General features: G+C 43.7%; 1 protein-coding gene across 1 annotated transcript in view; it reads right to left on the bottom strand.

Moving 5' to 3' along the window:
• Window positions 1–424: 424 nt before the first annotated feature.
• The window catches only part of LOC8051138 (copper-transporting ATPase 2), a 35,344-nt gene continuing 13,804 nt past the window's right edge, over window positions 425–21,964 (bottom strand). Inside the window, exons 11-20 of the mRNA XM_029967815.4 lie at window positions 20,713–20,850; window positions 19,593–19,781; window positions 18,653–18,835; window positions 17,816–18,014; window positions 15,505–15,648; window positions 12,651–12,793; window positions 7,313–7,516; window positions 5,089–5,206; window positions 3,413–3,515; window positions 425–3,327 (exon numbers count right to left, since the gene is read on the bottom strand). Coding sequence (XP_029823675.3) covers window positions 3,102–3,327; window positions 3,413–3,515; window positions 5,089–5,206; window positions 7,313–7,516; window positions 12,651–12,793; window positions 15,505–15,648; window positions 17,816–18,014; window positions 18,653–18,835; window positions 19,593–19,781; window positions 20,713–20,850 — 1,647 coding nt within the window. The 3' untranslated portion in view covers window positions 425–3,101. The remainder of the gene's footprint in view (window positions 3,328–3,412; window positions 3,516–5,088; window positions 5,207–7,312; window positions 7,517–12,650; window positions 12,794–15,504; window positions 15,649–17,815; window positions 18,015–18,652; window positions 18,836–19,592; window positions 19,782–20,712; window positions 20,851–21,964) is intronic.

Raw genomic sequence — 21,964 nt, 5'->3', positions numbered from 1 at the left:
GTGCTCTCCAGTAGGCACATCCAATTTGCCTGCGCTGCCTGTGTTTGCATAGACCAGTACGCCGTCCGTGTCCCCTGCAAAGCGCCGCCACCGCTCTGTACACGCACAAAGTGCCACGAAAAATAAAAACCATGAGCAGTGCAATTTGTTCCTCATAGACCCAGGTTATTAAAAGGAATTTTAGATTAGTAATGTGCAACTAGATGATAATTCAGGGCCCCTAGCATGCAATTGTCAGATATCAATGCAGCAATTAAGTGTTAATAGCTGGGGGAAAAAAGTTGGTTCCCCACAAAATTCCGCATGTATACTTTCTGTGAGCAGAATCAGATATAGCAGCTGCACAAGCCTTGTCTTCAGGCTGGCATTGGTATGACACTGCAAAAGCTGGAGATGAACCACAGTGATGAAAATCCAAATTAACTGAACTTTCTATTTTTATTGACCTTCAGAAGAAAACACACAATAATTTACTTACAACTCTTACTAGTTTTCAACAGGTAATCATCCCACATTTGCAAAAATATTACTTTGATCAGGCATTGTGGGTCTATATAAAAAGGATGGTAGGTGGTCTTGAGGATTTGAATATCCCTGAATTGGCACTTGATGGTTGAAGGCATGGCACACATCCGGCCATGCAGTGACAGTAGCCCTTTAAGCAGCACGATTTGGCCCCAGGAACACGCACCGGAACAGATTCACGGGTCCACTCTCTCACATCTTCCGGATTCTAGATTAACACCTCGCGTATTGAGAGAATCGAGATACATTAGCACTCATCAGTTTGAAGAGTCCAAATCGACACTTATTAAGTTTCCTTTCCCCTAGAACTGTAAAAGATTTGAATAATCTCCTGCACAATATTTGTCATTGGACTGTTTAGATGAATTTGAGAGTGCCTTTCTGAATGTATGCAAGATAGACTGACAAATAGTAGTTCAAATTTTTTTGCTAAGTAAGGGTTGTTGAGTGCCGAAAATTGTTTTGTTGAATGCTAGATGATATATTGAATGTTTGTGCTATTTCAGCCGCTTTATTATAAGTAGATGTCGTTGAATGCCTACTGTATTGTAGTCCTGATGTTGTATGTTTGAGTGTTCTCTGATACCCCACACCTGTTAAAGTCCCATACTTTGGGTGAACAGCGTTCATAAATAATAAATTAATAAAAAAATTTTGGCAAGACATTTTTGACTAGCGGTAGCTCAATGTACCATCGTAGAACCTTTGGTGATACTGATGTACACCGTGACAACCTATGGTCAAGGCTGGTAATGGGGTTTCACAAACCCAGATGGGATCATACATTAAGCCTGAACAATTGTTAGGGGAAAAAAAAGGCTTTTGGTAGAACTCGCCTATTTGAGTTTCACCAAAAATTCTCAGTTTTCAGACTGCAGATTATTTCGACAGGAAGATAGGAACTGTACATAGTACCGATCTAAACATATCTTCTGAAAGAGCTTAAGAAACAGCCTAGAGCCACAGTACGATAAAACCGAAACCAAAACTAACCTGCATCTTTTTTGGTCCACCGTTTTGCTCTGGTGTCGAATGTATAAACATCAGCACATGGGCAGCTGGAGCTTGTTTTGCCCAGCGTCGGAAGCAGTCAAAAGGCTGCCACGATTGTCCATGGGAAAGAACGGCTGACGATTCTTCAAGCTTGTCCGAGTCAAGCAATGATTAGCAAATATCACAAGATTTTCAGCATGAAATTTCAGACAATTCACCATTCATACTTGATCCGCCAACATCGCCTTCGGGGAGACATGGTGGCTGCATTCGTGATCCACCTACATGTGGAGCCAGATACTGCCTCAAAAGCAGAATGGCATGGAAAGTCCTGTTTGCTAGCATGGTGCAAACTGTTCTCTAGCACGACCCGAACGCTAGGAGTCAGTGTTTGCATTGTTCTGCTCGGACCCAACTTCTCAGTCGGCAACCAATGAGACATCACTTTGCTGCATTTCTTCGCGGTGTTAGTGCACACCACAGCACACCAGCAATCCAGCCACTGCATGCCGCAAATAGCCTAAACAAGGCACAATCTGCAAAACTATGGATGCTCACTATCGCTACAATGCACAACGCTGTGGAGGAAGGGGTGTCGTCTGTTTTCGGATACAACATTTGACGTCACGAATGCCCCTGCTCGTTGTTGCCAGTAGAGCAACAGCCGACGATTCGGAGGTGTACACATAAACTTAAAAAACTGTGTTCCCTAAAAAGAAAGTATATTTCGATTAGATATTGTGTAAACATATACTTGGGGGTGGATATTTAGTGCACAATGAAAAGTTTATAAAAATCGACAACCATCAATATTTTTGGAGCTTTCCTTGAGGGACGAAGACTTCCTCTTATTCTCATTAGACACAACAAAACAGGTACAAATGCCAAAATAGTTTGTATACAACAATAAATGTCAGGACTAGTAGGCAAGAGTGACAGCAATAGCATAAAAATAACTGCGCCGTAAATACAATACTGGACGAGAGATTCAAACTGGGTAAATGCTTTTGGAGGAAAAAAAAACATGGCATCCCACTGTACACATTTTACCGTAAAATACCGCAGAAGTGCCCACTTTGTTCAAGCGCCCAGCCACTATTAACATTTTCCAAATCTGAGGATTCCGAAAATCATACGTTAAGCACCCGATTCGGCTGGATAAGTGCCCATGTCTAGATTAACCCAGTTTTCAGTGAAAGTGGAGTGAACGCTCCACCCTCGGTATTTTACGGTAGTTTGAGTACAGTTTTGCTCATGTGATCAGCTGAACCAAGTGTCACATGACAAAGAGGCTGCGACGAGCTGCGGAAGTTGCTCGTGTACAGAAAAACATAACGACCAAACTTTTCATTTGAGGCACTAGTTATAACAGCACCGTCGGACATGGAAATTATGGTGCATGTTTTCGTCTAGCGGTATGAGCCGTCCACGACTGTGTTCCACCATCAAGACCGATGACAACCCTAATCTCACCAACCTTGTTTCTTGCTAACCGACACGAAGCTACAACTGCGAGCGACCCTCCACGACTCACTAAAGTCCCGCATGCTTCCGAACGTGACACCTCGCTAAGGCGCGAGGCATCAAAGGGAATGGGATAGATCATCTACTGGAAGCCCTTCAAGTTGCCGTTGGATGCAGATCTCAGGCAAGAGAGAGTCCCGCAGGGGGTAACCCTTGTCATCCAGCCTCCTGGCCGAGGTCGGCTCGCAGCTGTCACTGCAGTTCAAGTTGTCGGCCAACCTCATGTTGGCCCCAATCGCCGTCTTGGCAGGCCCTGGGCCCGTGTCCAAAACTGGCTTCTTGTACCTATAGAATTGTGGGTTGGGTATCATTACTGCAGAAGTGTCTTCAACATTTTCATTCGGCAAGGTAGTAGGAGACGCAAACTTACAAGTAGAGAAGCAGCGACGATGTGACCACCGAAACAGACGACAAGGCCATGGCGGCAGCACCCATCCAGGGGAGGAGTGCCACTCCAAATGGCATAAATACGCCTGGCAAATTGGAAAGCATTAAATTAAGCAACATGCATTGACTGGGCTCGGAAGTTATGTCTGACAAGCCACATCTCGCTTGCAACAGGCCGACGCATTGCTCTAGAGCGGGGGTGGCCAAGCTGCGGCTCTTGGCGTTTGAAAGGGCGGCTCGCGGCTACCTCCGCTACCTCCCCAACCTCCCCAACCTCCCCACACACCCACCCACACACACACACACCCACCCACCCACACCCCCCCCCCCCCCCCCCCCACACACACACACACACACACACACACACACACACACACACACTCCCCCGCCTCCCTCCCGGTCACACAAGCACTTCCCCCCCAAAAATAATGGAACGCGTTTTAAATCAAAAGACAGGTTGCTGTTTCTTAGTCTTGTGCTACTGCTACAGTCGTACTGCTTTTGACTCGGATAGATTGAAAGTATGAGTTTCGGTTGTTGCTCTGTACAAAAGTCTGCACCCCCCCGCGGCTCTTGGAAGTTTAGTGGTTTTGTTTGCGGTTCTTAGGCCGGGTCAGCCTGGCCACCCGTGCTCTAGAGTGACCAGTAGCATGTCCTTACACATATTGCAAAAAGAAACAGTAAAATGACATCTGAGTGAATTTTCCTTAATGGAAGATCAAGAAAAATTTCCAAGTAGGATTTAATGTTTTATTCAATTTGGTGCAATAAATCGCTACTTATTTATCAATATAAAAGCAAGGTTTCTTAGCACCTATAGAGATATCCTATACAGGCACTATTCCAGCGCACAAAAACAGTACAAATGTCACGTAAGGAGCAAACAGCAATGCACAATGGCAAGCAAAAAAGCGCTGCAGTATCAAATATAAATGCACTCTCCTTCATTTGATTGCTTGAGATTTCCTGATCACACATGCTCGAAGAGAGAGAGTTAGCATGGCTGGTATTTAGGTAGATCAATACCAGTTATGGAATTCCTTCATACAAGATACCAAGAATAAAAAAAAAAAAAAGCAGAATGGTAAGTTAGACTTGCAATGCCTGCTTTCTTTTCACCCATCTGTCAAAACAATATTTGGAGTGAATTTATCTGCATTTTGTAACAAACACTAATAATGTCCAAATGGTACCCCAAGCCTCTACTGACAATGGTTGCAGTCAAACAAAAATACCCCATTCCACAACAAACTTGGTGGTTTTGGTATCAACCGCTGGAAGCTGGGGTCTCAGGTTGATGTCGTAGACTAAGAAGGGCAACTATTACGTCGGACGAAAATACAGTGATGCAGTAGCAGCTCTGTCATCTGCTCCGGTTACAGCACACGTACCGCATCACAGTTCTTTGGGCTCACAGGATTGCAGGTTCCTGGTTCGTGACAAGATCTCGGCTCTTGGCGATTGAAATTGAAACTACCAAGTACAAATATTGCATTATTAAATTATTTATAGCATCTTGATAAGTGATGCCACATGTGCTATATACCCTAATGTAAAAAAGGCAACCCAAAATTTAATGTTCCCAGAACCCGACACGCACAGCAAGGCATGTCCATTACGAGTACTATCATGAGGCTTCTAGAGGTTTGTACTCTGTACCTGCAGCCAAAGGGATGCCGACGAGGTTGTAGATGCTGGCAAGAAAGAAGTTGATCCTGATTCGCCTGACCGTCTTCCTAGACAAGTCCACTGCTGCAATCACGTCGTAAAGGTTGTTCTGAAAGTATTTTTATAATCATGAATCATGAAGCGATGTTACCTTACAGGCAACCCAGAGTCATTCAATCAGTTTGATCAAGGCACAATGTTGTTACTCTTTAACAAAACAAAAATTAAAAAAAAAAAAAAAAGCTCCCTTTGCAAGGAGTGTTTTGGCAGTCCCAAATGCACAAAGTGTTTCGTGCTTTCTTCCATTCACTCATTTCAAGAAGTTAGGAGTATTTGCAACAACGAAGTCAGCAGCACAGGCAATAAAAAGCAGCTTGGAGCTCAAGAGACTGTACCATAGCATAGTGGACTTTACATTGACGGGATTTTTTTTAGTTGGTCACGATACAACCACTCAACTATACTATCTACTAGCCTTAGTTCACAGTATGTTTGTAAAGACACAGGAGCTCTGCCCTAGGCTGGTAACTCCTGGCTGCTTTCTGATCTACAAATCTGATCCCATTTTTTGGTACAGGCACAAATCTAAAAAAAAAATGCTCCATTTGGGTTATTGGTTCTAAATATGCTATGCCTTTTGCTTGGTCACTGTTTTATGTCTTCCTCACAAAGTTACATCTTCAGAAGGCTCCTAAACACGCATAAATGCCATGCTCGTGTAAAGCTTGTTATACAGAGTGAGAATGTGCCAGTTCTGGAACACAACCAAAGCCCTGAAAGGAAGCAGTGAAAAGAAAGAGACTTGTTTACTAACAAGAAGGGCTTATGTCTTAGAGCAGTCAAGCGAGCACACCTCGCATTTACAGTTATTAGTTGGCTGTTTATAATATGCTCACTTCAGCTCAATTGGCACCTAATGGCCAATAGTGGAACCTTGTTCCTTGTTTCAGGACATTCTACAGAACGTCGAGTGGCTCTGCTAGTGCAGTGATGGAAGTGCTGCGCCAACTGCGCCAAATTGCGCCAAGGACGCAATCCTGCTACATGTAGCGCCAAATCGTCATTTTACCGAAGAATTGCGCCATGCCTGCGCCGAGATGAGATGTAGCAATAAAAAATAAAAATTGAAGTCTTATCAGAGCGCGTGGTGGTACCGCGGTATTCTCCGCGCCGCAACTGTTACGCAAACCGAAACGGCGAGGGCGCATTATCATCATCATCATCATTGAAAGGAGCAACGTTAGCAACATCTGAGACCAAAGCCGCAGAGACTAAGCGGAGAACCATCCCACTAAACAGCCTATTTAAAAAAAAAAAAAAAAAAAAAAAGGTCGAGCTTGTGGATGTTTTTAATGTTGGCCCGCCCTGTTCCCGTGCGCTAGCTACCAGCGAAGTCAAAGCTAGCGCGAGCCCAATGCTCTGTGCATTCCTGACTCGCGCGTGGGCTCGTGCAGTGTCGGCACCGTTACGGGCTCCATGCGCGCGCTTGTAGCTTCGGCTGCGCTCGCACCGAAGCTGAAACAAAGTATAGATGAGTTGCACCAAACTCTGGATGTAGTGCTGGTAAAGCCTCACCGTCCTTTTCGGAGCATAAAGCACTGCGCGACTCGCGCGTCTGCGGTGTCTGCTTTGCGGGTGTCGCTTCTCTGCAGCGCGTCGGTGCATGCCAAGGAGCGCACTCAACGGGTTAACTCGCCGTGATCCGATCGTGACTTCGCCAGCACATCGAAAATGAATTGGAATTTTTGAAGCGAATATCAGATACCGCAATCTTTGAAGCTGCTGCCCGAAATACAATTCTAATCTGAACTAAAACATTCCACAACAGTGAGGGTCGTTAGATGCTGCTGCAGATACCTTAAGAGAAGTGCAGGCTGATAAAACTTAATATCCTGTACCATCAGAACTCAATGTGACATATTTAATTGTATTTCTTTTTATCTGACGAGCAAATAAACTTTATATAAAAAAAGTTTTTTTTTTGCGTTTACTTTGTTGAATTTTATAGTCTTAAAAAGGCGACAGGCGCTGTGTTCCAATAATAGAGATGGGCTTCCTATAGCAATGCAGCATTATTTAATTTTCAAGTAATGTGCCAACATATGCCGGACCCTGCTCCAAAAGGGCCACTAACTGCTCCAAAACAACATTTTGCCTGCTACAAGGCCTGCTCCAAAAGGTCAAATTGCACTTCCATCACTGCTAGTGCTCTTACCCGTATTAAAACGAGGTCTGCAGCCTCTATGGCCACGTCCGTGCCATTGGAGAGCGCAATCCCGACGTCCGCATGAACCAAGGCAGGCGAATCATTGATCCCGTCTCCCACCATGGCCACCTTCAGGCCACGGGTCTGCAGCTGCTGCACTTTCTCTGCCTTGTGAGAGGGCAGCACTTGCGCAAACACCTCGTCAATGCCGACCTGCAGCAGAAAGACCAGGCCCGTGGTCATTGTCGAGGTCCTGTTGTATTCAAGCGAGAGTCCTCGGTCCAAGTGTAGTTTTTCCCTCCTCGTGCGTGTGTTTGTGTAACCACTACTATGCGATGGGGCTTCTGACAATGGTCTTCCTATGACTAACGATATCTATGGATTCCTCAAAGTCTAAAGAGTCCCAAATTATCCGCATGCAGACCCCTCTTTCGTAAAACGCGTATTCAATGTCTCGTATGCCTTCCCTTTTCTGTGCCAATAGGACGGAAGTCAACAAACCAGTGCACAAAAGTTTTCTTCAACATTTCAATGTTGAGTGAAGATTTTGTTTGCACTTGCTTGCATGTCTTTCCTTTCATGACCTCAGCAGCGTGAACTTGCATTGGCTTAGTGTCAGCACTTCACTAATCCTTTCTTCTCAACCTTTTTCGCTCCTCCCATTAATGATCAATCTTGAAGCTCGATGAAAAAGTTTGGAAACGGTTAAACAGTTTGTTGCTTTCACTCTTCTTGGCACAAAAGGAAGGCACATGAGACATTATATACAGAGAAAGAAAAATGCCCCCCCCCCCCCCCCCCCCCCCGCCCCCGCCCCTTTTTCACCCCGCACATCGTTTGTGGCTGTACCTAACATACAACTGGCATGCAAACTCTGTTTAAAATTGCATCGTTTTGGAAATTACAAGTGCAAATTCACAGATTTTAATAATAATTGGGGTTGTGGGGATATTTATACAGCATGTAGTTGGTCTGCCATTAAAGTTGCGACGAGTCCCACGCTGTAGATGAGCAATTTAGCCAGTGCGGTACAGCCGCTAGCCTGGGGTCTTTAACGTGCATCACGCAGTAGTGATACACGACCGCACGCCGCTACGATGCTCATCCAGATCGAAACGGGCAGGGGTGGGGCTCGAACCCAGGATCCCTGGGTTCTGCAGCGCGAGCTTTCGCTCCACGCGCGTCGAGCTGGGTGTGCGCTTCAGCCCACTCGGCCACCGATGCCCCTCGCAGATTTTGATGTGGAAGTTATTGTGTAATGCTACGTCCGATAAAAAAAACTAACCGGGTCCAATTCTAATGCTACCTGCCGTGCAAAAAAAAAACAGAAAGTGGAAACTGTCCTAATAGTGCTGTTACCTACCGTGCCAAAAAAAAGGGAAAACTATGTCGAGTGGTCGGTCTGTCCCCCCTGGCGATAAGTAAATCTGGTTGCAGTAGCTTTTTTACTTATATAAGGGTCGTACTGGTGTAGGCCTTTAGTGAAGATGAGTGGGGAGTCTGGAATAAATAAATAAAAACATGCTCTTCAGACGCAATGGTTGAGGGTAGTACTGCCGGTCGATGCCACTGCTATTGAAGTAATGAACTAAGATAGGCTAGATGATCAGCTGTTGAAATAAAACAACAGAGCGCTATAGGCTGATTCTGGAGTAGCCATAAATAATCTGGAAACAAATATCACTTTACAATGACAGCCACGAGCAAGAGTTTTATGTTCCGTACAGCCCGCCGGTACAGCCCAAAGATGGAGAACGACTCCCTCCTGGTTTGTCATCTGCTAGCAAAATTGGGCGCATGCCCTTTCCCTCGTTTTACCCTGCTGAAGCTCCTGGATGTGTGAAGAGGGCGCTGCGGGGAAAGAAATGGCGCCACCCCAGGAGCCCTTTTTGGAATGGTCTATAGTACATGTTTCTTTTTAAACAAATGGAACATGCAAGCAGATAATTTGCAGTTTCTAAACTTTGTGCACCACAAACTTTGAGTAAGAACCATAAAAAGGTGGTCACAAACCGCCCTGGTGCAGCCTTAGAAGCTGTCCGACATCTCGTTAAGCCGACAATCAAAGTCAAACTAAACCAAGAGAACCAACGTTGGGAAAAACGACACGAGCACCTCGGGAATTCTTGTAGGTTGTTTCACTCCCAGCAACTATACACGTCAAGTTTCCATTAAACTAAGGTAACATGGTTTCGGTGCTTTGATGGTAATAAATTATTTTTTACAAGTTGCACTATTTTTTTTTATTTCAAATATTGTTAGTTTTTGTCAGAACTCTTGCAGGAGTGGGAAGAAAAGAAACACTTCAAACAAAAATGCACTAGTTCAAAAGCCACACCCGTTCATTTACATAAAGATCACAGCAACATATCCAAATTTCTAGAAACATGCTCAATGAAGAAAATAACTTGTCTGCATCTTGACATGATACAGCACTTTCATGCAATTAATTCCACTCGCGTAGTGTGCGGGGAAAACATTTTTTTTAAAACAATGCTTGTTATATCTGTATTCTTGTATATGTCGACTGTGTTTGTTTCTTGAAATTCTAGATTGGTGAGGCATAATGTAAGATGATTTGCCGATCAAAAGAAGGTCTGTGAGAATCACAAAGAGAAGCTTTAAGAGCTTGGTTTTTCACCTACTGTTAAGCGATGGTAGATTGGCTTGAAAACAAAGCTAGGTAGGGGAGTTAAGTCGGCGATATCTAAAAATATAAAGCGCACCGCAAGAGCTGGACTCTTTCCAATTCCTGCTCAAGGTAATTCCTGTGAGGGTCCCAAACTTCGGAAGCATATTCAAGTAAAGAGGCCTAATCAGCACTTTGTACGTCATTAGCCTTGTTTCGATGGATGCAGACTTAAGGGATCTTCGGTGATAGCCCGATCTACTATTGGCCTTTTTAACTATTCTGTAGACGCGTGTACAGTCGAACCCGGATATATCAAATTCAAAGGGGATCGTAAAATACCTAGTTCAATATATCGATAATTTGATATACAAAATTATGTTAAGCTCCAGTTGAAATTTCCGCGCGTCTCTGCTAATACTGAAGGCTGGGGCAAACGGGACCTTACCAAATAGAGCCTTTAAGAGCTGCTAAATACAGTAGAGCTTAGCACCTGCGACAAAACACGAAAATAATTAAAAAAACGAAAGAACGGAAAAAGGGAGCCGCATAAAAGAAAACTTTCGATCCATAGATTAAAGTAAAGCAAGCAACAAAAAAAAAAAAGCAGCAAAGAAAAGAAAAAACGGATAAAGCAATAGCGGCGAAAGAAAAATGTAAACAAGTGTGATATCCCAACTGTTGTTGTCAACACACTCAAATTGACTTTTTTTTTTTTTTTTGCTTATTTTATTTTGGGGTTAACAAGTCGCACAGCGACAGCAGCATTCAAGAAAGAGCGCACGCTACAATTCCAACAGCGGGCAATCCCTGCCCTCTTTTGCCATCCCCCACTTTTTTTTCTACAATTTTTTTTTTACAGCTGCTTTTTTGCTACGTATCCCCAAGCGTATGCTGGCTTGCAAGCTATGTGCTCACAGCCGGCGCAATGCGACCGCTGGAGAAGCAACGGGCGGCCGTGCTATATCAAGTGTCCCGGTCATGGGAGTTCGATCCAGAAAAACAATGCTCCTATACTATTACATGTGATTTTCAAGGGGATATTTGGACAGTTCGATATAAACAATGATTCGAAATACCCACGTGTGATATAACCAGGCTCGACTGTACTCCAGGTTAGATAGTTTGTTATCGTGACGCCAAAGTAATTTCAATTCTTCCACTCGAGTTAATAAAGCGCCATTATGGCTGTAGGAAAATATTAGCAGTTGATGTTTGTGATTTTCATACATATTTTTTTTTAGGTTTAGAGACATCTGCCAAGTGGTACACCATTCGTCCATTCTAGTCAAAAATTGATTTAATTTCTCCTAATCGGAGGCCTCAAGAACTTCGGTGACAATAAGAAAAAAACTGTTTGCAAAGAGCTTAGCGTGCACTTCTTCATCCCCTATTATATTGTTTATAAATACTAAAAAACAATAATGGGCCCAACACGGACCCTTGGGGAACCCCCGACGCTACATCACACATATCTGAGTAGCCATTTTTAATACAAACAAACTGCCTATCATTCTTTGAAAATGATTCAATCCAACATAGCAAAAGCTGGTTCTTCAAAATCGGACACAATTTAATCATTAACTTCTTACGACTTTGAGAACCTCAACTACCACTTGTCAAGTATCCAGTCCTGCATTGTAATTGCGTGTGATAAAGAAAACAGAAAAATGACCGCACCTCCACGTGGTGAATGATGTTGATTGGGGCGAAGCTCTGGTGGTGCTTATGATACTGATTTTGTTCATAGGTAGTGCTGATTTTTTTTTTTATTGCTCGTACGTAGTGCTGAGTTCCGGGTTGCGTTTTGACTTCATTATTACAGCTTTCATAATACGCTTTTCACAGCAGCGCCCTCTCCTGTATAGACGTTAAGCGGCTACATGCAACGTTTCATCCATGACATCCCCAGCTCTTGAGTTACTACCACATTTCAGAGCGCCCTACTCGTCCCGCAGTCGTGAAGGCGATGGACTAGAAATCCATTGGGGTCTCCCCGCACAAATTCGAATCCTGTCGACTGCGCAAAAATTTTTTCCTTTTTTAAGAAGACAAATGGGATGGCAATCAATGTGAGCACAGATGCCATGCAAGGCTAGACCCTAAGGAGCTTCGCCCCTAAAAAAAGATGGGGGCAGCCTGGAGCAGACTGTTTTCGACTGACAGTTTTCGTGTACAAAGAAGCCCAAATTAAATATGGTTTCTTGGTAGTCCAGTTCTTGTAGGTCTCGTCTCAAAACAAAAATGTAGGCGCGCATAATACACCTTATGAGGCTCTTCAAACCCGAAAAAACTGATCTCTGGCGGCACCGAATTGAAACCAATGATGCACTGCCCCAGAAATTGGTGATCCCAAAATTAGCAGCCGTACCTCACTACTGCAGTCACTAAAAGAGTGAGAAGGACGAGGCGGGTCCTTCGAACGGCGGGCCGTGTTTTGGCTGTGCGTGCACGCGCTCCATGTGCATGAGACGCCAAACCGTTGTCGAAGGAAGGAAGCTCGCTCCGGAGGCAGAATGGCTGAAGTTCCTCCCTGCTGTTTTCACCCTAACAGTGACTACAGGCAAACTGCTCCTCTACGACATTGAGATGCCGGGCATAGTTTTAAAGGGATAGACAAACTTATCGCTGTCTAAACCTCCGTAAAACTAGTATGTAAAAGAGAGCACCCCTTCGCACTTAGTGCCCGTCGGATAAAGAAGGGGGAAGCATGGGCACCTCCTGGGCGATGGCCGAGGCCGTCTGCCGGTTGTCCCCAGTGAGGAGAACCACCTTGAAACCCATCTCCTTTAGGGCCCTCACGGTGGCACGGGCCTCGGGCTTCGGGGTGTCCGACACCGCCAGCACTCCGGCGAGTTCCCCTGTGCACAGGAGGGAAAGCAGCACTAAGTGTGGTTGAAAGGGGGTTTGTTTCATCATTCAGCATGCGAAGCACCTTGACTTTTTGCGCTGCAGCGTAGAATCAGTGTCACATAAGAAAATAAAGTGCTTTTTGGATGGTAAAAGCTTTCTTCCAGTCAATGCGTAAGAGTGACGCGGTGGAAGCATAAAAAAGTTTACTGAAAACGATTTCTTTGTCTCTCGCCAGCTCGGTTTGCGCATTTGACCGAAGCTAGACTCCTGGCTTATTTTTGGAGAACTAAACTTCGCTAGGTGGAAGATATTTAAAATCCCCAAGTCTCTTCGAAAGGTGACAAGCCATTGTATAACAACTAAGTATCGCCCACCGGAAGGTCGTCAAAGTGTGGATAAGGGTTTGCATTGGCTTTGTTCGATGCACTCTAAACGTCCTCCTCGGGCTCACCTTTGAAGAAAACAATGAATGACCTCAATAGGCTGATAACCTTTTGTAGCCAAGTACAAGTGATTTTGGGATACAAATTGACTTGAGACCGCCATCACCAGCTATGCCCCCCCCCCTCCCCACCCCCAAAGAGAAGAAGAAAAAAGTTTTCGTTTAACGTTGTTTTTTTTAAACAGAGGATCGGGGCGTTGCGGCTGATTGCGATCAGGCCACCGTGCCCGATCATATCTACACGAAACGTTTTTTAATGTTCCGAGTGAAAGCATGATTGTAGCAGTTATGTTGAGAAGTTTCACGAGTGTGAAGACGAAATATGATCAGAGTACACTTCAGCAAGAAATGTTGGCGAAGGCGTGGAATACTGTTGTTCAGGTCGGCGTGAGTTCTGACTTACGGCTTATTATATTTTTAAGATACTAGTAATGGAGAACCTACCCGCAATTTCTATGTATGTCTGTTTGTACAAATTTAGGCTACTAATGCTGAACGAAACTTCAATATTGATTGCATAGTATTGATCTCTTGCCCGACTTGTTAGGACGACCAAAAGTTTTCGAGCAATAGACGATTCGCGAAAATTAGGTCTTGGTGTAAATGAGCATCTAGCAGGCGTAGCAATGGGTTTTTGCACCCATCAAAATGCCATTGTAATAAAATTTGATAATGTGTGTTATGACATTCAAATCGGCTGATGATTTAGGTGCATAAGGTTCCGATATTCTTTTACAGCGAAGCTGTTCTGCGCTAGGGTCTAGGAAAAAATGCGTCTGTGGATGTTGACAGAAAGCTCCCCATTGGTCTTGGCAAGTATGAATAAATAAAAATAAAAAGCGGGGCAACCAGCGTAAGTCAGCCTTCCTTGGCATCTTCTAGATAGTGAGGTCATGATCCCTTGTTATCATCTCTAGGCATCGTCCTCGAGGTCGTCCTAGACATTGTCCTCAAGGGCGTTTTAGAAGCCGTGCTTAAGGTCGTCCTTAGGGTTGTCCTAGAACTCGTCCTTGAGGTCATCCTAGACGTCATCCTTTAGGCATCGTCCTAGACATCGTAAAGATAACAGCTTCATTTGTCCTCCATCTTCACGTGAAGTGGAAGGGCTCTGCAATTTTTTGATTAACAATTAAGAAACAAAACAGAAACAGACAGTTTCTAAGCGTTCATCAATCTTTTTGTTTTGCTCAGGTGATGTTTGCAGCAATTTTTTTTTCATACATTTTCAGTTCATGTGTCTCGCTACAAGCTTTGCTTGGGAACATGTTTTGCCCGATGACGTTTTTCAACACGCGGATGAGGGAGATTGCGCATCACTAAGATGTTTTAATGTCCTTGTTCACCCCTTATTTTGTTGCAACATCAATCAACTGTAATAATTTAGTTGATCTTAATAAACAAGCGTTCAAAGATATGCAGTCTGTGAGAACCAAGCAGCGAAAGCAGATGACAAAGGCGAAACAACCTTTTCTCGGAGGTTCTCAAGTTGCCATTACGCGGCGTTGATTTCGCTGCAGTCGCCAATAGGTTGGTTCCAGCAGATCCGACACTATAAAACAAGCCGGAAAAATCGGTGCTTGCAAGTTGAAAGCTCAAACTTCCACCGGATGTGCAATGAGCAGGTCCGTTTTACCTTGTGAAATTTCAAGGCACAGTTCTCTTCCTGAAAAACTATGAGAGCAACAAACTTGCCAGAGTCAAAGCCGGGCACATTCGCACACGACTGAGTTAGCGATGCATTTAACTTGTGGCGCCATCTTCTGATGGGTGCAGCGAGCAGATGATGCACTCTGTCGGGTGCTCGCTTTTGCTGCCTAAAGATGCCGTCACAACTTAATGGCGTCACTACCTTGGTAGTCTGCAAACATGCCTGGCGTTGACTTTGCCAAGTGTGTTGCTCTCATTTTTTACAGGAAGAGTACTAGACCAATTCCACAAGGTAAAACTGATTTGCTCAGTGCACATTCAGTGAAAGTTTAAGCTTTCTATATGTAGGTGCCGATTTTTCCTGCTCATTTTACCTCGTAAAATCCGCAGGAGCCACCCTATTAGTACTTTAATGACAAAGAACAACATTTTGAATAAATGTTTGCTGCAAAAAAAAAAAACAGGAAAAAAACAAGCTGCCAAGGTGTCTTACTAGCAGGAAAAGGGGAAGCAAAAGCAACTAGTACAAATAAAAGAAATAGTCTACCAGGTACATCTCCCTTTTCTTTCCTGTGAAGCATACGGGGCAAGCTCACAGATCAACCAAAGTAGCAGAAAGAGGTGTCGTACCGTCGACAGAGCAAAGAATCACCGTCTGCCCAAGCATCTCCTTTCTGCACATCAGGGAGTCAACGAACGCAGGAACCACGACTGAGTTCTGCTTCATCCATTCACGGTTGCCAACCAGGACGTCGTGAGTTCCGTCCCAAGCCCCTGGACCCAGAATCAAACAGGAAGGTGTTGCAGGAAACTATCGCCAAAAATCAGAACTCCTGTCATCCTAGATAAAAGTCGCTTAAAAAATAATCAACTGAAGAGTTTCGTACGGCAGCTAGCATTCCTACAAGCTTCCTACAAGTGATTCCTACAAGTTTAGGTATGTTACTTTCAAGCTGCATTTAGTCAGAAGTTTAAAAGTTTATCCTCGACTTTCTCATTCAGCAATCACTAGAGAACGAAACTTCTGAACAATGCACTTTACAAACAAATATCACAGATTGCATTGACTAACCCTTGGAAAGAGCGTCATGACATAAAATAAAGGGTCAGATTATCATATGAAATAATCAGAACAATAGAATATGACTACCGTAATATTTCGAGAAATGCCCCACCCCCGAAAGATAGCCCGCCCCCTATTTTTGGCATGATTTGCTATTCTTTCAAAAACGGCAAAAGACGGCCCATTTTCAGTAATTGCTGGGCCCTGGCCAATGGTGACCTCGGCATAAACGGTGTTACTTAACCACGGCGGAAGGTAAGTGAACATAGCTGACTGGAAAGGGCAATCTTTGGTTCATTGCCCCGTTCCTACGATCACAAGTTTGGGGTCTAAAACTAGCATTTTCTCGACTACTTTTAATGGCACACCGAAAGTTGGCCAACCCCTTATTTTCATTCAATTTGCCATTGATTTTAGGTGGGCTATCTGTCGGAGTGTTACGGTATACAGTTGAACCTCGATTTAACGAATTCACCGGGACCCGCTAATTATTTCGTTAAATCGGGAACTTCGTAAAATTGAGAAAGTCATTTTGCGGACATAGGCTGCGCGGGGAATCCGAATTCGTTCGTTAAATCAGGCAATTTGTAAAACCGGGTTTCGTTAATTCAAGGTTCAACTGTATTAAAAATATGGCAAACATAAGACATAGGAGAGATCCAAATCAGTAATGAGTGACTGAAAGCTCTAAGAGCATTCAAACTCACAAGCTTCGCTTCATGAATGTGTTGCAGCACTGCAATCGAAAGCTTCAAAATCGAGGCCCTGTGCAATCATGACCATACATGGGTAAATTACTTCCAAAATGTAAGTTGATTACAATTACTTTGCTCGAAAAGTGGTTTAACTGCAACTACAATTACTACTATGCAAAAGTAATTAACTCCAATTAGGTAAAAATCACTTTTAAAAAGTAATGCAATTACTTATTTCTGAGAGCAACTCCAACTTAGGCCATATAACTTTAAACAAGTTGTTTCGAATGCAACATATTTGTTCATTCCTTGCTCCAATGTTTGAGGGGGCCTAAGCATCGCTGTACACTATATGTCACATATTGTGCTTTCCTTAGCTTTGTTATATGATGTGCTATTATATTTTCAATAAATAATAATAAATTAGTTCATAAACTCGAAGATGCCAGATCGCTAAAGTAATATTGGGTTGACACACTTTTGTTAGCCATGCTAATGGCTAACAAAAGTGTGACCAAGTGCAACTACAAATTTTTCATGTTAATGTAAATTATTTCCTACGTTGAGTTGAAATTATAATGGCTAAGAAATATATAAGAACCGAATCGGGGCTCCCAAATCAATGCTGACATTATTCAGAAGTGCGAGGTCAGTCTCCTAAATGCTTATGCAAATAATATCCGAAGTAATAACAACAGGAAATAAACTTGGAAATAAAACAAAGAAACAAATATGCAACAGTACTGGAGAGCGACGTGAAAGAAAGAAAAATTACTTCATAGACAATAAAAATCTCCAACCTCAACCTCAAGTGAAAGCTGAAGCTCAATTTTTTTTTTTCTTTCAATATTTCAGCATGTTTACGCTATTGTTTTCTGCTTGCACCGCAGGCGGCGCCACACGGCGCCGTTGAGGTAGGTAGCTCTAAAGAGGACTGTCTCTCAACCCGCAGTGTAAGCAACACAACAACAAACAATGCAACCCTATCTTCGTTGTGCATGTGTGTGTTTGCGTGTCTGCATGTGCGAGTGTGTCACCAAACGCTGGCCACTTGTGCGAGCACTGAGGCTTTCAATTAACTCAATTTTTTTCTGGAATGGACCGGAGTTGTCCTTTAATTACATACGACCCGAGAGTATGCAGCTAGAACCATAGGTAAGAGTGCACTTGAAGCAAAGCAGACCTTCGAGCGATGCATCCTGCAAAGTCTCTTTTCCAATGTGCTGGACCTCCACCAGAGGCAAGTCAGGGCGATCATACTCTGTGCTCTTGTCGGAGGCCACGTTCAGGATGACGGACAGGTTGCCGACCCGACAGGAAAGACCCAGCCCCGAAACAGCCTCAAAATTTTCGCAGCTGCCGAGAATGTCCGTCATGAGCAACTGCCATGGTGGAAAGCAAAGGGAATATCCACGCAAGAGTGAAATGCACAACAGATGTAGCCAATAAAACTCTTCTGAAGATTAAATTAGTACATAGAATGAGCAATGGGTACCAAAGCAAACTGGTAGCTCCTTGCCTGAAAAAGCTTTCTGGAAGCGCATACACCATCAGCCCAATTAGTTCATGCTTTGCTAATATATGCTGCGACAATCACAGACTTATTTCAATTAAATTATTTTTAGAAAATATCTGAACGTCATCTACAATCGGAGGAGGTTTACCATGTTCCTTTGACCATTGTAAGGGGACACTGTGCAAAAGGAACACAATATTCAAACTTTTGTTAGCTCCAACAAACATTTTGCAAGGTTACAAACAATAAAACCATTCACAAAATTTTAATTAAGTACGAAAATATAGTACTATGTTTCTCATAAAAACGTCTGATGGCATTATTACACGCAACAGCTACCACACACTCATGCCAAACTGGAAACATCACAGAAAGTATGCAGAGCAAACTGACTGGACTGAAGACTTCGATTTCTAATGCAAGTTTACATTTGCTAAGAGTTTTAGGCTGTTTACTTTACATAGAAAGGGTACATAAAAACACCTCTTTCTCGAGCTGGCATACCTGCTTAGCATAGCTCGAGATGGCCTTTGCAATGGGATGCTCACTGCCTGATTCGGCGGTGCCGATCAACGCCAGAAATGCCCTCGAGGAGGAAGCCTTGGCCTGGCTCAGAAGGCCCACATACACAAGGACGGGAGTACCACGCGTGATGGTCCCTGTCTTGTCAAAAGCAAAGCACTTGACCTAAGGAGGAAAGAAATAAAAAAAATTCCAACACAAAAATTTAAAAAAAGAAAACAGACCTATGATGCAGCAATGGTTATGAGGACACTAATCAGCATTAGTGATAACAATCTTTTTCCTTCTGGTTCCAGGGTTCGAACTGTCAAAATAAAGCTGCTGCAACACACATACTGTTTTCAACCCAGTCGAGTTTGCGCCATAAAGAGATGAACCCAAACCCAAAGCAGACAGGCTGTTTAGGAATGCTGAAGATTATGCAATAGTATGGTATAAAGATTGCAAGAGGACATGAGTGGCCATGCAGAGGTTCAGCATTCATTTATGGAATGCCAATAAGCCGATGCATCTCCCTAGTTCGAGTGCCTGATGCCCGTGTTCTACTTTCTGCGATCCTATCCTAGCTTAGTATAAAGCAAGGACACAGGTGGGTTGGACTGAAACACCTGATTTAGCCCCAAAAAATGAAGGCAGAAGGTGCAATTTTCTGAGGTTTGTGCCGCATTGTCTATAATGTCTCCACCATCCATTCAATTCAAATCACTGGGCCGCAATGCCAAACAAAAGCAGTGTCCAGTTCCTAACCTACAAAGATCATGAGACAGTGTCTGAAATGAGACAAACCAGGCAAAACAAGTACCATGTACAGCCGTAAAAGCGACATCTTGGCAGACCCAAGGTCAGTCAATTCCTACCAGATACAAGAATGGGAAGACGTCGGGACACCTTTTGTTCCTTTGGAAAGGGCACAGCCACCCACCTTGCACATTGTCTCGAGGGGTTCTGCCCCTTTGATGAGGATGCCGTTGGTCGCTCCCACGCCAGTGCCAACCATGACTGCTGTCGGGGTGGCAAGCCCCAGAGCACAGGGGCACGCAATGGACAGCACCGTCAGGGCACACTGGAATGCAAACTGCATCACCACTTCGCTGTCCGACATGCCCTTGACCTGGAACGCAATATAAATGCGTGTAAGCCTTTGCTGACGTGAGGTAGGTCTGACCAAACATCTAAACAATTGTGGAAGAAAGAGCACCATACTACGAGTGTGTGTCTATTACATTTTACATACTATATATGCATTCTACCGTAGACTACCGTGCATCCGCCCATTCCGCACTAAGCGCCCACCCCAAAATTTGAAACGTGAAAAAATATGCACAGTGGTATGTAAAATTGATGACCTCACATGCGCCCATCCCCTATGTTTTCGCAATCATTTTTAAATGTTAAGTGGTCGATTGCTCGGTGTTCTACAGTAATCATTTGAAACAACCAGGTACTGATGGAACTGCGGTATGCTAAGGTGTGACAGGACTAATTGCTCAACCTCTCAGTGCAGTAAGATGGTACAGCTTATCAGTGTTTACTTTAGCGGTGTAATAGAACTGCGAGTGCGAGCTTGTAGGCCTAGAAGTCTGCCCACTGTGCACGCACACTGCGTGACAGATGGGCACTTTGCTATGCTTTACATCAAATTTAACCCAGCTAAGTTAGTTAGTGCTACACATGCTCACATTCCACAAAAGCAGTAATAGGTTATCTTTTAGATGCGAGAGAAAAATGGAACAAATCTGTGATTGCACAAACTGTACTCGTAAGCACCTTAAAGATGATGAAACTGTGTGCTTATACTAGGTGAAGATTCCAAAACAAGTTCTTGACAGTAAAAGGGTTAATGTACCAAAAACATTGTTGAAAGTAGCAACTGGTAGTAGTTCCAGAGACAAGCATTTTAGTTTTGTTGACAAGAACACCACAAAAATATAAGATGACTACAACTCCATTTCCCCTACCCATTGCTTCTTACTGCCAGGCCTGCCCATGAAAGAAGTGTAGGGATGAAATAAAATGATGACAAAGCAAAAAACCTAGCTCACCAAACCATAGTACTTGTGGATGATTTCAATCCTAGAGAAGCCGACCACAATCCAAACGATCAGTGTAAGAATGGAGAGCAACACCACTGTAGGCACGAAGTAGCCTGCGATTCTGTCAGCCAACTGCTGAATCGGAGCCTGAAACACAAACATTTTTTTTGAAAATTATGACTACATGCTTATTTTGAATCCTAGTTTTTGCATTAAAATAACCCATGTATATTTATTTGATCATCCGGAATAATCTACCAACGTAAAAAAGATAATTTTAGCTTCCTTGGGACTTTCCTTCTCAGTTCTTCAAATAAGTCATGATAAGCAACCAAGAAAAGATATTTGTTGTCTGCACGAGATGGCGATGTAGACTGAACTTGATGAGCACAGTCAGAGCATCAGATATCACTTCAACTGCGGTGCCACAATGACATCATGCATTCAAGTCATTGGGTGACATCAGACGTCCGATATTTTGCTCAAATCATTGCGAGATGGCTGACCTCTTTGAACTCCAGCGTCGACTATTGCGCCGAGGTTGGCTTTTATGTTTCGAGCTGTATGCTGACACCATATGTTGCTTGAAAAGGTTTACTCCGACTTAACATAACAAATTAATAACAAAAGGTACAAACGTTTTGCCACCTATGCAGGTGGCGTCTTCAGTATACACTGACACAAATGAGGTGAGGTCGACCAGTCTCCTTATCACAGATGTCCCTGTAAACGTCCGGCAGGGGGCCACGGTTGGTGTTGCACACCGATGCGTCACGATGAATGAACCAGGACTCGACAAATTTTCTTTGCCCCCACCTTTCCCCACCTTTGTTCTCGGGCCAGCGTCGTCGCAATGTCCAGGTCGAAACGTCTGTACCTTTTGTTATTAATTTATGTTAAGTCGGAGTAAACCTTTTCAATCATGAATTCACCTGGCTTTTGGAGCATTTTTGTACCGTATGTTGCTTGCACTACCGTATGTCGTGCTACAAAGGGGAGTTCGAGGAAACTGTTTGCAACCTCGATAGGTTTAGCCGCATCCCAATATGATCATCAAATTACAAGCAGCGAATGCGGGAAATCCGTCTTCACTTTGACTGTAAAGATGCTGTTCTGTTTGCAGAAAAAGGGCGAAGGGGCTGGAAATATAAGTGAAATGAGACGCTTTTTCATACTTGAGGAGCAGCATTTCAAGTTACTGCTGAAGAAGATTGTGGTAAAAGAAAATAAAAGTAAAACCACATCCTAGGACTACATCTGT

Source organism: Ixodes scapularis, unplaced genomic scaffold (assembly GCF_016920785.2).
Source record: "Ixodes scapularis isolate PalLabHiFi unplaced genomic scaffold, ASM1692078v2 PGA_scaffold3__209_contigs__length_174095766, whole genome shotgun sequence".
In the NCBI taxonomy this organism is placed as follows: Eukaryota; Metazoa; Arthropoda; class Arachnida; order Ixodida; family Ixodidae; genus Ixodes; species Ixodes scapularis.
This window is presented reverse-complemented; position numbering and strand designations above follow the sequence as displayed.